The sequence below is a fragment of the Dermacentor variabilis genome, chromosome 9 (assembly GCF_050947875.1).
Source record: "Dermacentor variabilis isolate Ectoservices chromosome 9, ASM5094787v1, whole genome shotgun sequence".
Classification (NCBI taxonomy): domain Eukaryota; kingdom Metazoa; phylum Arthropoda; class Arachnida; order Ixodida; family Ixodidae; genus Dermacentor; species Dermacentor variabilis.
Genome location: NC_134576.1, coordinates 151,252,177 through 151,268,074, shown reverse-complemented (window position 1 = coordinate 151,268,074; position 15,898 = coordinate 151,252,177). Strand labels below are relative to the sequence as shown.

The following is a 15,898-nucleotide window of genomic DNA, read 5'->3' as shown; positions in this document are numbered from 1 at the left end:
TCGCAGACGACACTTGCAGCATTCCGCTCAAAGGCGCAACACTTTGTCACAATACAACATTTTTATTTCCATAAATACTTGAGCATTCTTATATAAGTACATGCACGGTTGTTGCTGTTTCAAAAATTAAAAATAATTATTCTCTGGCAATAATCGGGAACAGAATCGCACAAGAATGCATATATCCTGGTGTGCCCTGTTGATAAACCCGGATAACCCGGATAAACCATAGTGAACCGTGCTTCCATCTCAAAGTCATAGAAAGCTTATGTAGGGTGATTCCACGAGAGATCAACACGGGTCAAAATATTCATATTTTAGATTTCATTTAATATTTTATATTTTATGCACATATCACTCGGTAGCACTAAAGTGAACGAGGCTTCTTTTCCAAATGAATATTTTAGGAGGAAAAAAATAACGAGCTTCTTCAGTGTGGAGGTGCCTATTTCATGCACAAGGCATTTTCACAAGTTCACAACGATGTGAAATACAATATATTACAGATACAAAGAATACATTCTTGTGTGCAAAGTGTAGACGTAAAGAAGGGTCAGCTAGCACTGTTTGAGGCTTCCGTTCAAAACGGAAGTGTTTTAGAAAAATTCCTTAATTTGCTACAATCTTCAAAAGTTGCTATACTTACAATTTTTTATCGACTAAACCAATCCATGTAGCCTTTTGAAATTTGCTGGACTGCGAGGCCTTAACCTATTGAGCAATTGGGCTGAATATTCTTGCTGTATCACAAATTACAATTTCTAAAATTCGCCTCAAATTTGAAGTGTTGACAAAAATGAACGCTATTTAAAAATCAAAATAAAAAAACATCGTAAATTTTTCTCAAAATCTCGCAAACAACTGTTCTCAGGCACGTGAAAAGGAATATTAAATAACATGTTGCATTATTTTGTATGTAATCACAATACAGGTGGTAGAAATGAGAGCTTTGCCAGAATGCAGCAAGGTGCTAAGAAAAAGGGACATAGGGGCAGAAAGAGCGTGCATGAGGCTCTGACTTGCCTAAACTTGACAGTAATTGCTACGTAAAGGCAGTTTCGACCTTATAATTAATTCTTCTGCATAAAAGTGCGTTAGTATACTACTTATTCGCTTGAATGGGAATACAGAAGCGTCAACATAACCATTACGTGGCTCATTTTATTTAACAGCAAGTGTGTGCACCTTGAAGCGTAGATAATTTGTGCCTTCTGTTAATGTAGGTTTGCATTTCTTTGTGCGCTACAGAATTAACGGTTAACTCTGTATGAATGTACAGAGGTAACAGAATGTACGGCAGGTAAATTCTAAAAATGTCGTATTGATCATCACATGAACGTCATTATACAACCTAAGAGGCGGTGGTGGGAGTGGCGACGGTGTTTGCTAAGGCAGGGTTAGCTGGCAGATAGTGCCAGCGATTGTTTATTTTACCGTCTCTGAAGAAAAAGAAAAAAAGGAACTGTTAGATAACTATATAATTAAATGTTCACAGTCTTAAGGATCACCACTTGTCGGAAAGTTCAATGTTCACGACACTTCCTCTTTCAGATACTTGGGTATTTTGGGACTATTACCTGTTCCGTGCACTCATGAAGAAATTGCCTTCTGTGCAAAGCCTCAACTAGAGCATTTATTTCTTCATTGAAGTATTGGCAGGACCAGATGAACTCTCGGCCAAACTTGTTGGTATACAATGCATGGGATAGTTGTTGAAGCACCACTGACGAATGCTAAACGATGATAGCGTGCTGAGAACACGTCCTCAGGTTACGAAGCGCTGCAGTACTGGCAGCTCTTTCCGCAATTTTCTATAGGACAAACTGATCCAGAGGGCCAGATCACGCAGTTCTAATGAAGAGAATCCAATACGCAGTGGCACAGTTGCTTGCCTGTTGACTTACTGACCCGTAAGTGTACACTTGTTGATGATCCTCATATGCCGCATTGAAGTGCTCTAGCATGGCGGCAGGGAGAGGGCACAAGGAACTTCGAGCATAGCCGATGTATACGTTGAGAAAGGCTTGATCCTTTTCCAATTACCTGCAGCAGTGCGATACACTAATACCACGCGATCGAAATTGGTGGTATCAGGCTCGCTTAACCAAATGTGCCAAGACCGTATGCCTGGAACACGTGGCAAAGGTTACCACTGGTTCTGTTTGAGGCCGCGAAAGTTCTCTACTTCGTCCGCATCTGCATAGAGCAGTTTTACGTTTTTCAGCGTTGCGGTCATTTGCGCCACCATTTCAGAAGCTGACCTAATGACTGTAGTGCTGTCTGCTCTGAGAGAGTAGAGCGAGGCTTGGTGCTTTACTAAGCCACCAACACCATCGCAAGCGTTTTTCCCATGTCCTGTGGCCGAAAAAAGCCACTTCGTTGACGCGTGCTCCTTCTGTGACAGCTCGTAAAGCTGATACTTGTTTTTGAAATGGCTACTGGCGCCATCAGACATGTATGTAACATGTTTGTCAAGCTGAAGTTCTTCCTTCATGCACTCATAGACTTTTTCTAGTGCAAAGTAAGCGTGTGCAGCATCATGACATACGTCATAACTGATGACAGCAAAACATTGAGTGGATCCTCTACTCGTGACGACACATATAAATAGCGAGACCTGTTTTTTTGTGCAAATGGTACGATTGTACCTCGTTCAGTACAACAGCTGTTTTCTCTGCAAAGTCAAAGTGAAAGACACGGAATCCGTGCTGTTGGTTCCGTTTGGCGTCGTGCATTGCTGATGCTTGAATGGCCCTTATGTAATCATGGGTGATCCACTTGACAAGCCATACACCAAGCTCCTGCAGAAAGGCAGTAGCCTGTGCTGTCTTTTTGACGAGGTCGCCATTTTCCCATACCGCATAGTTTACCTGTCTCTTCAGGGATTCCCAAAGTTGTAGTAGTTAAAGCATCCTCATTTGCACAATAATCACAATCGCCCCGGAAACAATCAGTCGTGGGTGCACGAGGTGCAAAGACATAGTTCTTTGAGGTGGGTAATGGTGTAGGCACCTTCAGTGAGTTCTTCTAGCGCGGAAACACACTGTGTGGCATTGGCGCAATACATGCAAAGGCACACTTCTTGTTGTGGAGTGAGAAGAACTTATTTTGACCGGAGAGAATAAAACTTTGAGAGCCCAATAGATGTATCCGGATTGGTTGTCTCCCGTACCGAGCGGGTCATGAACATCTTGGCAGCATACTGTCTGTTACCATCAATCGAAACGGATACTACATCCTTTTTGTTAGGACTCTGCCGAGAACATCCATTTACGGTCAAGTTTAGGCAAGTCAGAGCCTTATGTACGCTCTTTCTACCCCGATGTCTCTTTCTCTTAGCACCTTGCTGCATTCTGGCAAAGCTCTCATTTCTACCGCCTGTATTGTGATTATAAACAAAATAATGCAACATGTTTTTTAATATTCTTTTTCACGAGCCTGAGAACAGTTGTTTGCGAGAATTTGAGAAAAATTTACGATGGTTTTTTTTTATTTTGATTTTTAAATAGCGTTCATTTTTGACAAAACTTCAAATTTGAGGCGCATTGTAGAAATAGTAATTTCTGATATAGCAAGAATATTCAGCACAATTGTTGAATAGGTTAAGGTCTCGTAGTCCAGCAGATTTCAAAAGGCTACATAGATTAGTTTAGTTGATAAAAAATCGTAAATATAGCAACTTTTGAAGACTGTAGCAAATTAAATAATTTTTCTAATACACTTCCGTTTTGCACGGAAACCTCAAGCAGTGCTAACTGACCCTTCTTTACGTCTGCGTTTTGCACACACGAATGTATTCTTTGTATTTGTAACATGTTGTATTTCACATCGTTGTGAATTTGTGAAAATGCCTTGTGCATGAAATAGGCACCTCCACACTGAAGAAGCTCGTTATTTTTTTTCTCCTAAAATATTCATTTGGAAAAGAAGCCTCGTTCACTTTTGTGCTACCGCGTGATATGCGCATAAAATATAAAATATTCAATGAAATCTAAAATATGATTTTTTTTACCTGTGTTGATCTCTCGTGGAATCACCCTGTAGCGTGTTGTACATTATATAACATACTGCAGAAATAAGATTAGATTCTACGCGATAATATTCGTTTACTGAGCCGCAAGCAAACGCCACTAGTCTAAAGACTGAAGTCAATCCGAAGCCTGTACTTCCCATCATTCCCATGTAGGTTGATCGAAGCATAAAGATTCCTACAAAAAATTCTATAGGAAACTCTAAGGGTTGAGAGGTTGAGACCATAGAGTTTCCTACCTGTGCGCGAGTCGGGTATGCTTGCGCGTGCGCGCCGATTGTAGAAAACTCTATATATGGTTGAGGCAACGCTCATGAGTGCCCCCGTAGACACTAGCGCCACATTTCCCTCTTGGGGTGCTATTCTGGACATTCCGCCATTTTCTTCGGTGCGTGACTAGAGTGTACTAGATTCGGAGAGTGGGTCCAACCAGGGTCCAACTGTGCAACTCATAGAGTTTCTCACCATAACACCTAGAGGGTAATCTGGCGCCACCGTCTATGGGAGTTTCTCAAGGGGGCACCGTGCCGTCATGGGAATGACGGTATATGTGTCTGCGAGGCTCGTGTTGGCAGACGTTGTAAGAGGCTTCGTCTAAAACGTGGATATGGCTACGCAAATAACGCGTTCTCAAAGTAAAATCTTCATAAAATGTTTCCATTCACGCATATTACATCTTTACTCACCCACGATGCATGACCAAGCGAAGAAAAGCAAGAACAGACGACCAACTGTTTCGAAGCGAGCGCGAACCTTGTCGTCTGTCCTCCAACTTTAGCGGCCCGCTGATACTTTTTACGTAACATGTAATCGTACACACAATAACAAGCTCTCATAGTTAAACAAAACATGTTTTCGCGTAATAATAAAACCAAAACAGCTTTTCACGTGTTGTTTTAGTAGAAAATGAATCATTACGACACACGGAATGGTATTTGCCAAGCGCGTCTTCAAGGTGTCCTGTCTCTACGAGAACGATGCCAATCCGAATCCATAATATACCGGCATTCATAGAGTTACTATACTGACTCTAGAGGACAAGCTACCCATAGGGCCCATGCATTGAAATCGGGAACCGCAAGAGCGCCGCCATGTTGCTACGCGCCGAGGTTGCCAGCTCCTGAGACGCTTGCTAGACTTGGTGACAGTAGTCAGTTTTAATCCGGCAACAGTAGCAGCGTAGCAGCATGGCATCTCGCTTGTACTGTCGAGATGTGTGCGTGCAGCCGTGTGTTTGGGCTTTATAAGTTGGTTCTTTATTCTATGTTGCGGGACGGTGCGGGTGTGGTCCATGTTGGCCGTACAGGTGGCAGTTATGCAACCGAGGGATGATCCTGTTGAAGTTTCCGGTGGTATGCGGTTTTCAGCGGTCACGCCTGTTGCAGGAGTGTCACTCGACGAGGTTACGAGCTCTAAGCTGTGGTCAGATTCCTCGTTGGCGTTCCTTAATTCTCTTCGCACGGGCGCGGTATGTTGCAAAAGCCGCTTTCGCGATCTATCGTCGCGACGATAGCTCGGGCTTTTTTATTATTATAAGCACTGATCCAGTTGGGGTAGGGCACATGTAACCTACAAACGGAAGTCTCAGGAGAGCACCTGAGATAATAATAAAGCAGGCGGCGCAGGAACTCCAGGGCACCCAAGGGACAGTGGGGGGATCAAAGCTCGAAGCAGAACGGTACGTAGGTTGGGGCCGCCGAGGCAGGTGTGTGCCAGGAAGTGTTCGCACGGACAGCTCCCCTGGCACGCGCAGCAGAGCCTCGCAAGGTCGAGATACCTTAAAGGCACCTGCGCCCATCATATTTCTTTTGCCTCGGTGCAGTGTGCACGATTAAAGAGAATAATATGGAGGGCATCCGGTGCAGTCGCGAATGCGTCATGACAAATGTAGCTCGCGTCGCCTGGCGTGTGCAGTAATATCAGAGTTGGTTGTGTGAACTTTATGCATAATACGCTTTGTTACGGTACCTTAACGCAATGGGTCTAGAGGACGGTGTTGGTACATTTTTTCGTACCGCCCTAATCCTATACCCCCTACTACACACACACACACACATACCCCCCTCTTTTTATGTATACATACAATTCCTTGCCATGACGGATCCATAGCCTCCTTTATTTTTGAAAAATAGAGGAGGCTATGGACCAATTGACCAGTTCAAGTTGTCAACTTGTCAGTAACTGTCATAGGAATCACTGTATTAAACACAATTCCACGATTGGATTGTTTACTTTCATTTTTTGTTGTAACACTGAGGACTACATAGAACTTTATTTTGTATATGTGAGAGAAGTATGTGGATATCACGAGCTTAAGCCAATGTGCGATACACCGACAAAGCAGCTGCTACAACATGAACTGCATTGAGGGCCACACAACACATACGTAATTAAAGGTGCAAAATATAGGGGGAAGCTTCAAAATACGCTCTGCAGCACTGCAAAGTGTAACATATATTGTATGTGTACAATAAATGTTCAAAAATACAATGCATCAATGTCCCATTTGCCTTCAAGTTTATTATCAAGTTCAAGTTTACTGAACTTTATTATGAGCATATGTACAACAGGAATCTACTGACACACCCGTAGTCAAGGTGGCTGTTTGAGGTGTGCTGGCTGCCTCAGTGTAAGAAAAAGAAATTGGGTGAATGTCGACACCAGTGCCACTGCTTCTTGCCTCTGACCTGCACGTGCCTCCACGGCATCTTTGTGCACAAGTGTGCTGGCGTGGCGAAGGAGTCATCCAAGAGAAAGGGTATCGTTTACATGGAGAAGTGGCTGTTCACGTTGCCTGCCGCTTTCCCTCAAATGTTTCCTTGGCGACTAGGGTGACACACCCCCAGTCAAGGTGGCTGTTCGAGGTGTGCTGGCTGCCTAAACGAAAGAAAAAAAGAAATTAGATGAATGTCGATACCAGTGCTATTGCTTCTTGCCTCTTACCTGCATTTGCCTCCACGGCCTCTTGGCTTGCGGAGTCTGTATGAGGGAGCTGCTGTGAGTAGGCGTAGGCATTGTCTAAGCAAAAAGAAAAGGCCATTCAAATGGGAAATTATTGAAATCAATGCAGTTATGTCTGCTTCTTGCACTCTTCTTGCCCAAAAATTTTCAAACATAGTGTCCAGTACACACCAGGACTTTGACTGCTTCTGCTTTTTACCTGCAGGTGTTGCTGCGAGATCCTTAGTATGGCTGCGTGCAGCATTGTAACACTTGGTGGAGGCATTTGAAGTGGTAGCCGAAAATATAAAGAATCATCCTTGTCTGCACGAATGCTTTCAATTTCTAAATGCAGTGGTAACTATCACTATTAGTGCAAGGCCCCCCACAACTATGCGCCAAGTTCCATAGCTCGAAACTGAATTTTTCCTTTAGTGTTTCACAAGACGTCTGATATGTCCACATTAGATGTGATGTGTTTGTTTTTATTTCCCACTGTGGAGAGAGCATCATTAAATAGTTTTTTTATTTTTGCTTGTCTTGTTTTTTGGTTTATTTCTGAATTTATCAAGCACCAGTCTCATGATGCTAAAATGACTTATGTAATGGCAATCAGCTTTTGTTTTGCAGAAAAACAACGCATTTCCTGACCCATTGTTTGACATCCCCTCACTCGCATAATTTTGCAGAGTATTCTACCTATATTGACTTACTTGACCTCCACTAAAGAGTCTTGCATTTTCAAATATGACTCTTTCCTTAAAATCATTCGACACTTCTCATAATTTCTGTACCTTGGGCTTCGATACTCTGCATTCACCATTTTTGCTTGTTTCTGACTAAAAATGTCTTCTTTAATTTAGAGCTTAAATTTTACCTTTGGAACACACGGAAGGGCTTGCCATTGCATATCTGCATAAAAGGGAAACATGTTTCATTAAACATTTGCAAAATCCAATTGAAGATTGATGAATGCAGCTTGCAGTGTGATATGACTGAATGAGCCATAAAAGTAACTCATCTCACTTGGTAAATTAAAGCACATATTAGTGTGATGTGCAAGATACGTTACACTAACGTGGTGGGTTCTCTTGCTTATACAGCAAAATAATCGGTGCGCGAGAAAAAAATTATCTTTGCATACCCCTTGTATACACTGATTTAAGGAGAATGAGCTGGAGCTGTCCACATGATCTACTTATTTTACCTGCGAGTATGGTCAACAAAAATGTGTCCCAGCTGCTTAGTGGTACTCGGGATTATGTCAGTATTGCATATGTGCCTGTTGTCTAAAATAATTGAATTTCCAAAATGCTCGCAGGGATCTGATGTGCATATCTTCAGTTTATGGATATATGTAAAAGACTCAGCATCAAGTGCAAGTCAACGTTCCCGCATGCCCGGAGTCAATCATGCAAATAGATTCGCTGCACAAATTTGTGACCAGAAAAGATATTCCATATGAAATGGCATGCCAGGAAGTGTTGAAAATATTGCACAGTTAATAAAACGCCTACGCTATTAATATGTGGGTTGATGCACTCGTTATGCAAAACGGAGGTGAGGCGTGCAGACAGGACACAAGAGTAGAGTATTTACAAGCAAACAACACGAGCGCCGCCCACTTCTCTACTCTTGTGTCCTGTCTGCACGCCTCACCTCTGTTTTGCATAATGAATCCTTACCAAGTAGCTGAGCTTTCTGCCGTTCTAAGTCTCGATGCACTCGATTTCGTCCGCATTCGGCACTCGCCTCTTGATTACTTCGTGGCACAGAAATACTCGGCATCAGGCTGTTTGTCTGCTGTGGCCTTTGTAGAAGCATGATTGTTCAAAGTGCAACAATTAAACAGATTCTTTGAGTTGCTTGCGGCTTCGCCAGTACAATTCCGGTGCGCTGGTCCGCCTGTCCAGCAATTTCCTACTGAAGGGAAACCTGCAAATAAAAACACCGCTCCGCATGTAGAAAAATGCTCTACTGTGACGCTTCTCAAACGATTGTGATGCACCACAAGAGCTGCCTACTCGCGTGATATTCTCAACAAGGAGATACATTTGTTTACTTACATGTGAAGGTATATGCCAGAGCACTTCGGGGCTTCGGTGGCACACAAGGCACGAGTGTGTGTGCCATAGCGTCCGATGTCGACGCGCGATCGCATGTCAAACCTAAACTGTACGAAACTACTACGCATCCAAAAAACAGATTCGAAACCGAAATTCGCGTCATCCTTTATTGCAAGAATGCGTACATCGTGATTTACATAAGTCGCGGACTTAGCGATCGCTTTCTGTAAACTTAATATTAACGTACCACCTTCATAAAGCCATCAGGTATGCGTTTTTATATGAGAAAGCATAAGGTGACGTGTACTTGCTTTCAGCTCTTTCAATAGTAATTGCGCTGGCCACATTGACCAGTAGCAACAGGGCGGCGCCCTAGAGGTTCCCACTTTTCCGGCCCAGCTTTTCCTCTAGAGTTGTTCTACTAACTCTATGCCGGCATTCCCATGCATACCACAGCGCAGCAGCGCCAGATTTCCCTCTAGGTAATGTTGTGAGAAACTCTATGGTCCAACTAAAGCCCCTCCATACACGTTTCCGAGCGGCGGTGGCGCGTGGATGAAGTAGCTTTTAGTGTTCCTGTATATGCTCCCGCAGGGAGGAGCATATACAGGAACACTAGGGGCTTTAGGTCCAACGAGGGCTCCGCGCTGAGGCATTTTTTTTCTGAAAATCCAGAGGGCGCCACGATCGCCTTCTTCTGGAGGCCACGGCCTCGCGCTTGGCGGAAGCCGCTGCGGCGCCGGTCGAAGAGCGTGCCCTCCCCCCCCCCCCCCAAAAAAAAAGCACGGCCGCGGTCGAGCGCAGCGTTGTAGTTGCGTTCGAGGATGACCGTACCTGGATTAGCTGGAGTCACGCAGCCAGATGGATCGCGTTTGCAGTTTGCTTTCCTTACCTTATGTGCCTGTTTCACTGTGTCATGAGAAAACGAAATTCATAGCTGATATTCCGAAGAAATGGGGACCATGTGCCGTAATGGGATGAGTTACAGGAGTTAATGAACTGTGTGCCATAATTAGGTGTTAAATAAAAATTGGTAAACCTTTGTTTTCTTCCTTTCTCAAGGCGATATATTGAATGCTAACAAAATTTCCCCGATGCCCTAATAACGGCAGCGATTTGAGATTTAGGGAGCCTATATGGGTCACATTATCCTTTACGTGCAGCACATTATTTTTTTTTGTAGGTTAATTGTGGGTTTTGAAAACATTTACAGAATAGCCTTTTTCTTCCCTATTTTTGTGCGTCATATACGCCTGAGGTGTAGTTGGTTTTCCAGACCCTCTGGGTGAATAAAGCAAAACACATTGTTTATATAGGAAGCATGTTATCGGTTGTCTATGTCTTCGAGCTCGCGCAGGTTTCCATTGACACATGCCTCCAACCTGAATGACCGTTCAACTGAGAGCGGGAGCGTTCTCTTTGTTGACCGGCCTTCATCTGTTGCATATGAGGTCGTTCTCTTTCGCGTGGGCTGCTCGGGTGTAGGCTGCTCGTAGAGATAATCCTGGAAATACGGCAAAGGATTGTGGGTACCGCAACAGACCGAAGCGCAGGCTTTCCACGCTGTGTAGATACTTCCTGGCCTTCAATGATACGCACATAATGCCTCAGTATGTACTTTGGATCAAAGTGCAGCTCACGAATGGAGTCGTTGCGGTGAAGAATGAGCTCCTGCACGCGTCGCCGTTCTTCATCTTTAGGGACTCCGAAGAGCGAGAGCTTGGCCTGACCTTTCAGTCTACTGTATACGGTTATGCAACCCACTACACAACACTAGTTCTTTCGCCGAAGTGCGCTCATCCTCTCATTCTTCGAACGCTGTGCCACGTCGCCGAGTTACGAGACAAACCATAACACATATGCGAGGGCCGTCTGCGCGCGTAGATATCGTGCAGACGACATCGTTTGACGGAAGCGAGGAACCTCAATTCATGGCAAAGCAGTAATTATATTGTATTCTTTTTTTACATACCTGGTACAAAAATCAATTAGAGAGAAAATGACGAAATAAACACAAGCACGACGGCGTGTTCAGGAGACGGCGGCGCGTCGAGCAGACGACAGCTAGGCGCCGCCGTAACCATATAGTAGGAAACTCTATGGCCGTAACCACCATCGGTAGGCGTGGTTCCGCCGGGCCGTCGAGGCACCGGATAGGCCGGAACGTCAGAAGAAGGCGACTGCAGCGCCACCGCAAATTTCAATGTTTTTTTGCTTCACTCTAGCCGCTTGTCGGGGCCTCCGCTGGACCCACTCCCCCCATTCTAGTACATAGAGTTACATAGAGTACATACTATATATTGAAATCCACGGAGGAAGGAAACTAAGAGGCCCTGACGTCACTCTTTGTGAAGCAAAAGTGAAGCCGGAAGTTGGCGTTGCTCATGGCGATGCTCCGCCTTTTGGGCCACCCTCCTCTCTTGTTTACATCTTTCGCGAAACCACGCCGCGCTGCGCGTGTTTTCGCGCGCGGAGCGCGTGCGCTCGCTCCGCAGCAGTACTAAACAATCGCGATGTCTCATTGCGTGGCCGTTGCCGAACCCATGTTAAAAGAAGTTCATAATGAACTTCGCAAATTGTGCCGTGAGGTCGAATCGGCTGCATTTACCGGCTTTTATGAAAATAAACATTCCTTAAATATAATGCCAACCAACTGAACTGTTCTCATTAACCGCAGGTACCGGCCGCTACCCAGCTCTTGCGTGTTTTTTAAAAAAAGGTCCCCTTTATCGCTGCCTTCTACTTGCTTTTCTCTGCTTGGGCTTGGGGCTCTCATACGGTCTTGCTCGCGAGGACTGTGCATTTCTTGCTCTTTGTGCACTTTGAAATTTCACTTCCACTTGTACATGTCATATGAATGCCTTCCAAATAGTTTTGTACAGTACTGGTTTTATTTAGTTTTTTTTTTTTAGTAGACCCGTGTGCTTCTCTGTATGGTGCGCCGTTACATGAATGCAGCGCTTTAACGGCTACTGTACACATCGACGTGCCAATCTAGGTCATCAAACACTACATGTTGGTATAAAGCAGGCGTGCAGCTTGTGAAAATGTCGATGTCGAGGGCAGCAAAATGCACATATTCTGGGTAAATCTCTATCAGCACGTGTATATTAATTGCACTCTAAGAACAGTTTACACCCTTTGGCTTGCCCCTTCTGCCACACAAAGATAATCGTCATCTGCCTTGATGCGTTTCCTTTCTTTATCGCTGCGAGCCCGGAACTTTCCAGTAACGGATGGCACGCGCGTTATCAGCATAGAACAGTTTACACCCTTTGGAGTGCCCCTTCTGATAACGCGCGTGCCGCTCGTCACTGGAAAGTTCCGGGCTTGCAGCGATAAAGAAAGGAAACGCATCAAGGCAGGTGACGATTATTTTTGTGTGGCAGAAGGGGCAAGCCAAAGGGTGTAAACTGTTCTTAGAGTGTGTGGTACACATGTGCAGGTGTGCATGACCCTCGAACGTGCTCTGCCTTAAAGAGTCGGCGCTGTCGCGAGTAATGCGAGAAACAACAACAGTTGAGCAACACGTGTTTTAATATGCACAAAAGCAAGTTGTTACTGAACACGTAGTTCTGAAACTAGGATTATGCATTCTTGAATAACGCACGTTCTACGTGCCGCAAATGCAACATGCGCTGTCAAAAGCAGGAATCACTGACCTGCAAGGCGTTCACTTTACAGATTCTGAAGCGCATCGGTTTCGGTCTGCGATGGCACGTTAGCATGATTCCGCTGAAGTGAAGGCAAAATTTCCCGCGGATATTCCTTCGTCCGTTGTCAGTGCCGTGGCGCGGTACATTATGTACAGCGTTACATATGCGCGTTCATTTCACGGCCATGTGTTCCTCCTGTCACACATGGCCACAGCAACATCCGGCAGAGCACGGTGCAGGTAACACAGCGCAACAAGACACGGTGACTAACGCAAACCCGCCCACCGTGCATGAAGAAGCCGCAAACGCGAAAGCCGGCGCCCACGGCGCTGGGAATCACAGTGTCACTGAAATAGAATCTGGGAATCAAGACCTAGCGGCACCAACAGATCACCAAGCACTCAGCTAATCGACTGTTTTGCGCGCGTGCGTTTGCGTCCTTCCGTGCTCTCGCTGAAAATGCTTGCTGCCCGTGCGTGCGGCCGGCCACGGGGTTGGGGGTAGGTGGGGGTAAAGGTGGGGGTGGTGGGGGTCAGCACTAGCGCCACTGTTCGCGGCGGCGGTTTGGAAAACTAAAAAAAAACTACACAAGCAAAAGCAAATCAGCGGCGCTGGCGCAGCGCCGCACGCGCAGGTGGCCCCTAACAACGCCGCCATTGTAACCCAAAAAGCGTGGCTCCGTGAAGCGTGACCATACAGCTAAAAAAAAAACCAAAAAAATGAGAACCTACTACGTCATTTCCGCCACACTTTTCTCCTAGCGCGCGGAGTGGGTAGGGCCTCTCCTTAGTTTCCTGCCTCCGTGTTGAAATCGCAATCATGTGAAATGAGACCTCTAAAAATCGCATTGCGACGCGTGCGACAGCACCGATTTTCGTCGTTGCAGTCGCAGCATGTGAAACAGCCTTTATTCGGTCGAATTGCGCTTATTACGGCGCCCCTAGCGGGAGATATTGAAACTAACTCGGGAATTTCTTGAGCTGTTCTACTATGCGTGTTTAGTAGCAGCGGCGCGCGGGCGATTTTTTCGCCCTATGTGGCCATTCCTTGAACTTGAGAGCCTGCGGGCCCGACCTACTGAACTCCAGACTTGCACAGATCTCCCTCCTCCAGCACGCCTGGTCTAGTTCGCCCCTTTTGCCGCTAGGAAAAGAACATACGAGCAGCGTGGCGCTAGTTATAACCTGTTCGCTGTCGTCTGCTTCTACAATCTGTTCAGCGCTTGTCTTGCCATTTCGGCAGGCACAAGCGCTTGTATTGACGGTAAATGAATAAATTCACAAATATACAAAATAAAACATATTTGCGAATGCTTAGCGTTTGAATAGTGAAACTAGAGGAGGAGGAGCGGTGCAAGAAATGTAAACAACTAGCATAGGTGGCAGCTGCAATGCTAGATCGACGGCATAATTTTCCCTTTCCTAGCCTCCTTAAAGGGCTGAAAAAATTGTTTAAAAAAGATTCATAGGATAATCTAGCTTTTTTAGCTGATTACAGATAGCCTAATGTCGTAGATGATATTAGGATTTACTGCTGTGTGCCGTAGTGAAAGGCAGATGATCTGGTAAAAGTATAGTAAAAGTATTCGCGAGTAAGTCCTCCGCCCGATATGTGCAATAGGTTGATCGATTCTGTTTCAAGGAAAGGCGAGCATATCTTGTTTTTAATATCGTTGGATGTCTAGCTCAGTAGAAAGCTTGCAAAAAATCAAGCGATCCCAGTGCTTTAAAATGTGCTGCACTGCAGGCCTTAATTAAATCGTGTCACAGAACTCTTTTCAAACTGTAAAGCTAGCTTTTCTGCGTGGTACGGCGGCAGCTTAAGATACGTACGCAGTGAAGCTGTGTACGCAATTAACTTTTTGAACTCGCGACGCATTCACGGACAACTTTTAAGAGTTAAAATGAGTGGTAATCGTTCTGTCGTCGAACATTACGGTGGCTCCAAGTTTCTAAAGAGCGCAGAAGTGAATTTTACAACGTGTACAATGAAACTGTTGTGTACGTTGCGAACTCTATACACAATGTTATTTATAATATTCTGCTTGAAAAAGGCACTAGGAGCAGGTATTTAACGCTATTTTAGAGAGCAGCGGACTACACGCTCCGACATTCTTTAGGTTCGGGCAGTCAACTTTTGGAGCCAAGTGATCGACCAAAGCCTTGTGACATCACTATCACTGTGTTAGCAAAAATCATGAACTAGAGAAGCAGTTCGTCACAACACAACAGCTGCCGTACTATAATTACAACGCCGCACAGCCGCCCACCGCGTAGCAGACGAACAGGTTATAAAAGCGCCACCTACGGCCGTCGGTTGAACGAAAGTGGGCGCAAGCTGCTCCCATAGAAGCCGGATATCTGTGCAGGTCTGGAGTTCCAGTAGTGGTGCGGGGCCTCCAGCATCGCGCCATAGAAAGATCGCGCCATCTCAAAAATCCCTAAAGATGCTGTCCCTAGGCACCTAGGATCAGGTCACGTGAGGGATTTTGTACGACAAGTAGAAGTACGCACTTAAAGGTCCTACTAGTCCTACTGGTTGAGCTGCGCCATCTGGTGTCCGCCCCACTAAGTTCCATGCGCTGCCGCTGCTTATTTTCGTACCACTATCGGCCCCGCACACTCTCAAGTTCAATAAATGGCCACAGAGGGCGAAAAATCAATCGAGGCGTGTTTCAGCGTAAGCGCGCAAGTGGAGCTACTGTAATTTGGTCGAATACTTTAATTGGTGCTTTTTCTGCTAGGGGCGCTGAACATGCTGAATTTTTTACGTTACACAAACCATTGACATAAACAATCGATGTGTCTAAGGATGTTTTTTTACCTCTGGCAAATAGGCAGTTGATTTTTTAAAAATTTTTTGTTGAAGCTGGTTTTTAGTCATAGCGTCAAGGTTTTTGTACTTGATTAACCACCGACAGCCTTGGTATCGATGTGTTTCCTGGCCCATAGAGTTACTATACTGACTCTAGAGGACAAGCTACCCATAGGGCCCATGCATTGAAATCGGGAACCGCAAGAGCGCCGCCATGTTGCTACGCGCCGAGGTTGCCAGCTCCTGAGACGCTTGCTAGACTTGGTGACAGTAGTCAGTTTTAATCCGGCAACAGTAGCAGCGTAGCAGCATGGCATCTCGCTTGTACTGTCGAGATGTGTGCGTGCAGCCGTGTGTTTGGGCTTTATAAGTTGGTTCTTTATTCTATGTTG

At 45.2% G+C, this 15,898-nt stretch overlaps 1 protein-coding gene across 8 annotated transcripts; it reads right to left on the bottom strand.

Moving 5' to 3' along the window:
* Positions 1–6,530: 6,530 nt before the first annotated feature.
* Positions 6,531–9,331, bottom strand: LOC142557837 (uncharacterized). Of its 8 annotated transcripts, XM_075670030.1 has the most exons (5): positions 9,037–9,331; positions 8,656–8,905; positions 7,848–7,882; positions 6,974–7,048; positions 6,531–6,907 (listed from the first exon to the last, which is right to left on the bottom strand). In XM_075670030.1, the coding sequence occupies exons 2-5, from the start codon at positions 8,792–8,794 to the stop codon at positions 6,857–6,859; spliced, it is 300 nt and encodes a 99-aa protein (XP_075526145.1). In that variant the 5' UTR covers positions 8,795–8,905; positions 9,037–9,331; the 3' UTR covers positions 6,531–6,856. The 8 variants fall into 8 exon arrangements, 6 of the variants coding, with proteins under 6 accessions (XP_075526145.1, XP_075526144.1, XP_075526148.1 ...); XM_075670029.1 differs by having other exon boundaries at positions 8,656–9,331; XM_075670033.1 differs by having other exon boundaries at positions 8,723–9,331.
* Positions 9,332–15,898: the final 6,567 nt, after the last annotated feature.

Bases quoted from the DNA above. Each gene is read 5' to 3' on its own strand.
- LOC142557837 (XM_075670028.1), bottom strand. From the start codon at position 9,164: ATGCGTAGTAGTTTCGTACAGTTTAGGTTTGACATGCGATCGCGCGTC. The intron at 7,883-9,036 runs GTAAGTAAACAA...CCTTTTATGCAG, and splicing joins TCTGGCATATACCTTCACAT to ATATGCAATGGCAAGCCCTT. The intron at 6,908-6,973 runs GTAAGAGGCAAG...TCTTTCGTTTAG, and splicing joins GGCCGTGGAGGCAAATGCAG to GCAGCCAGCACACCTCGAAC.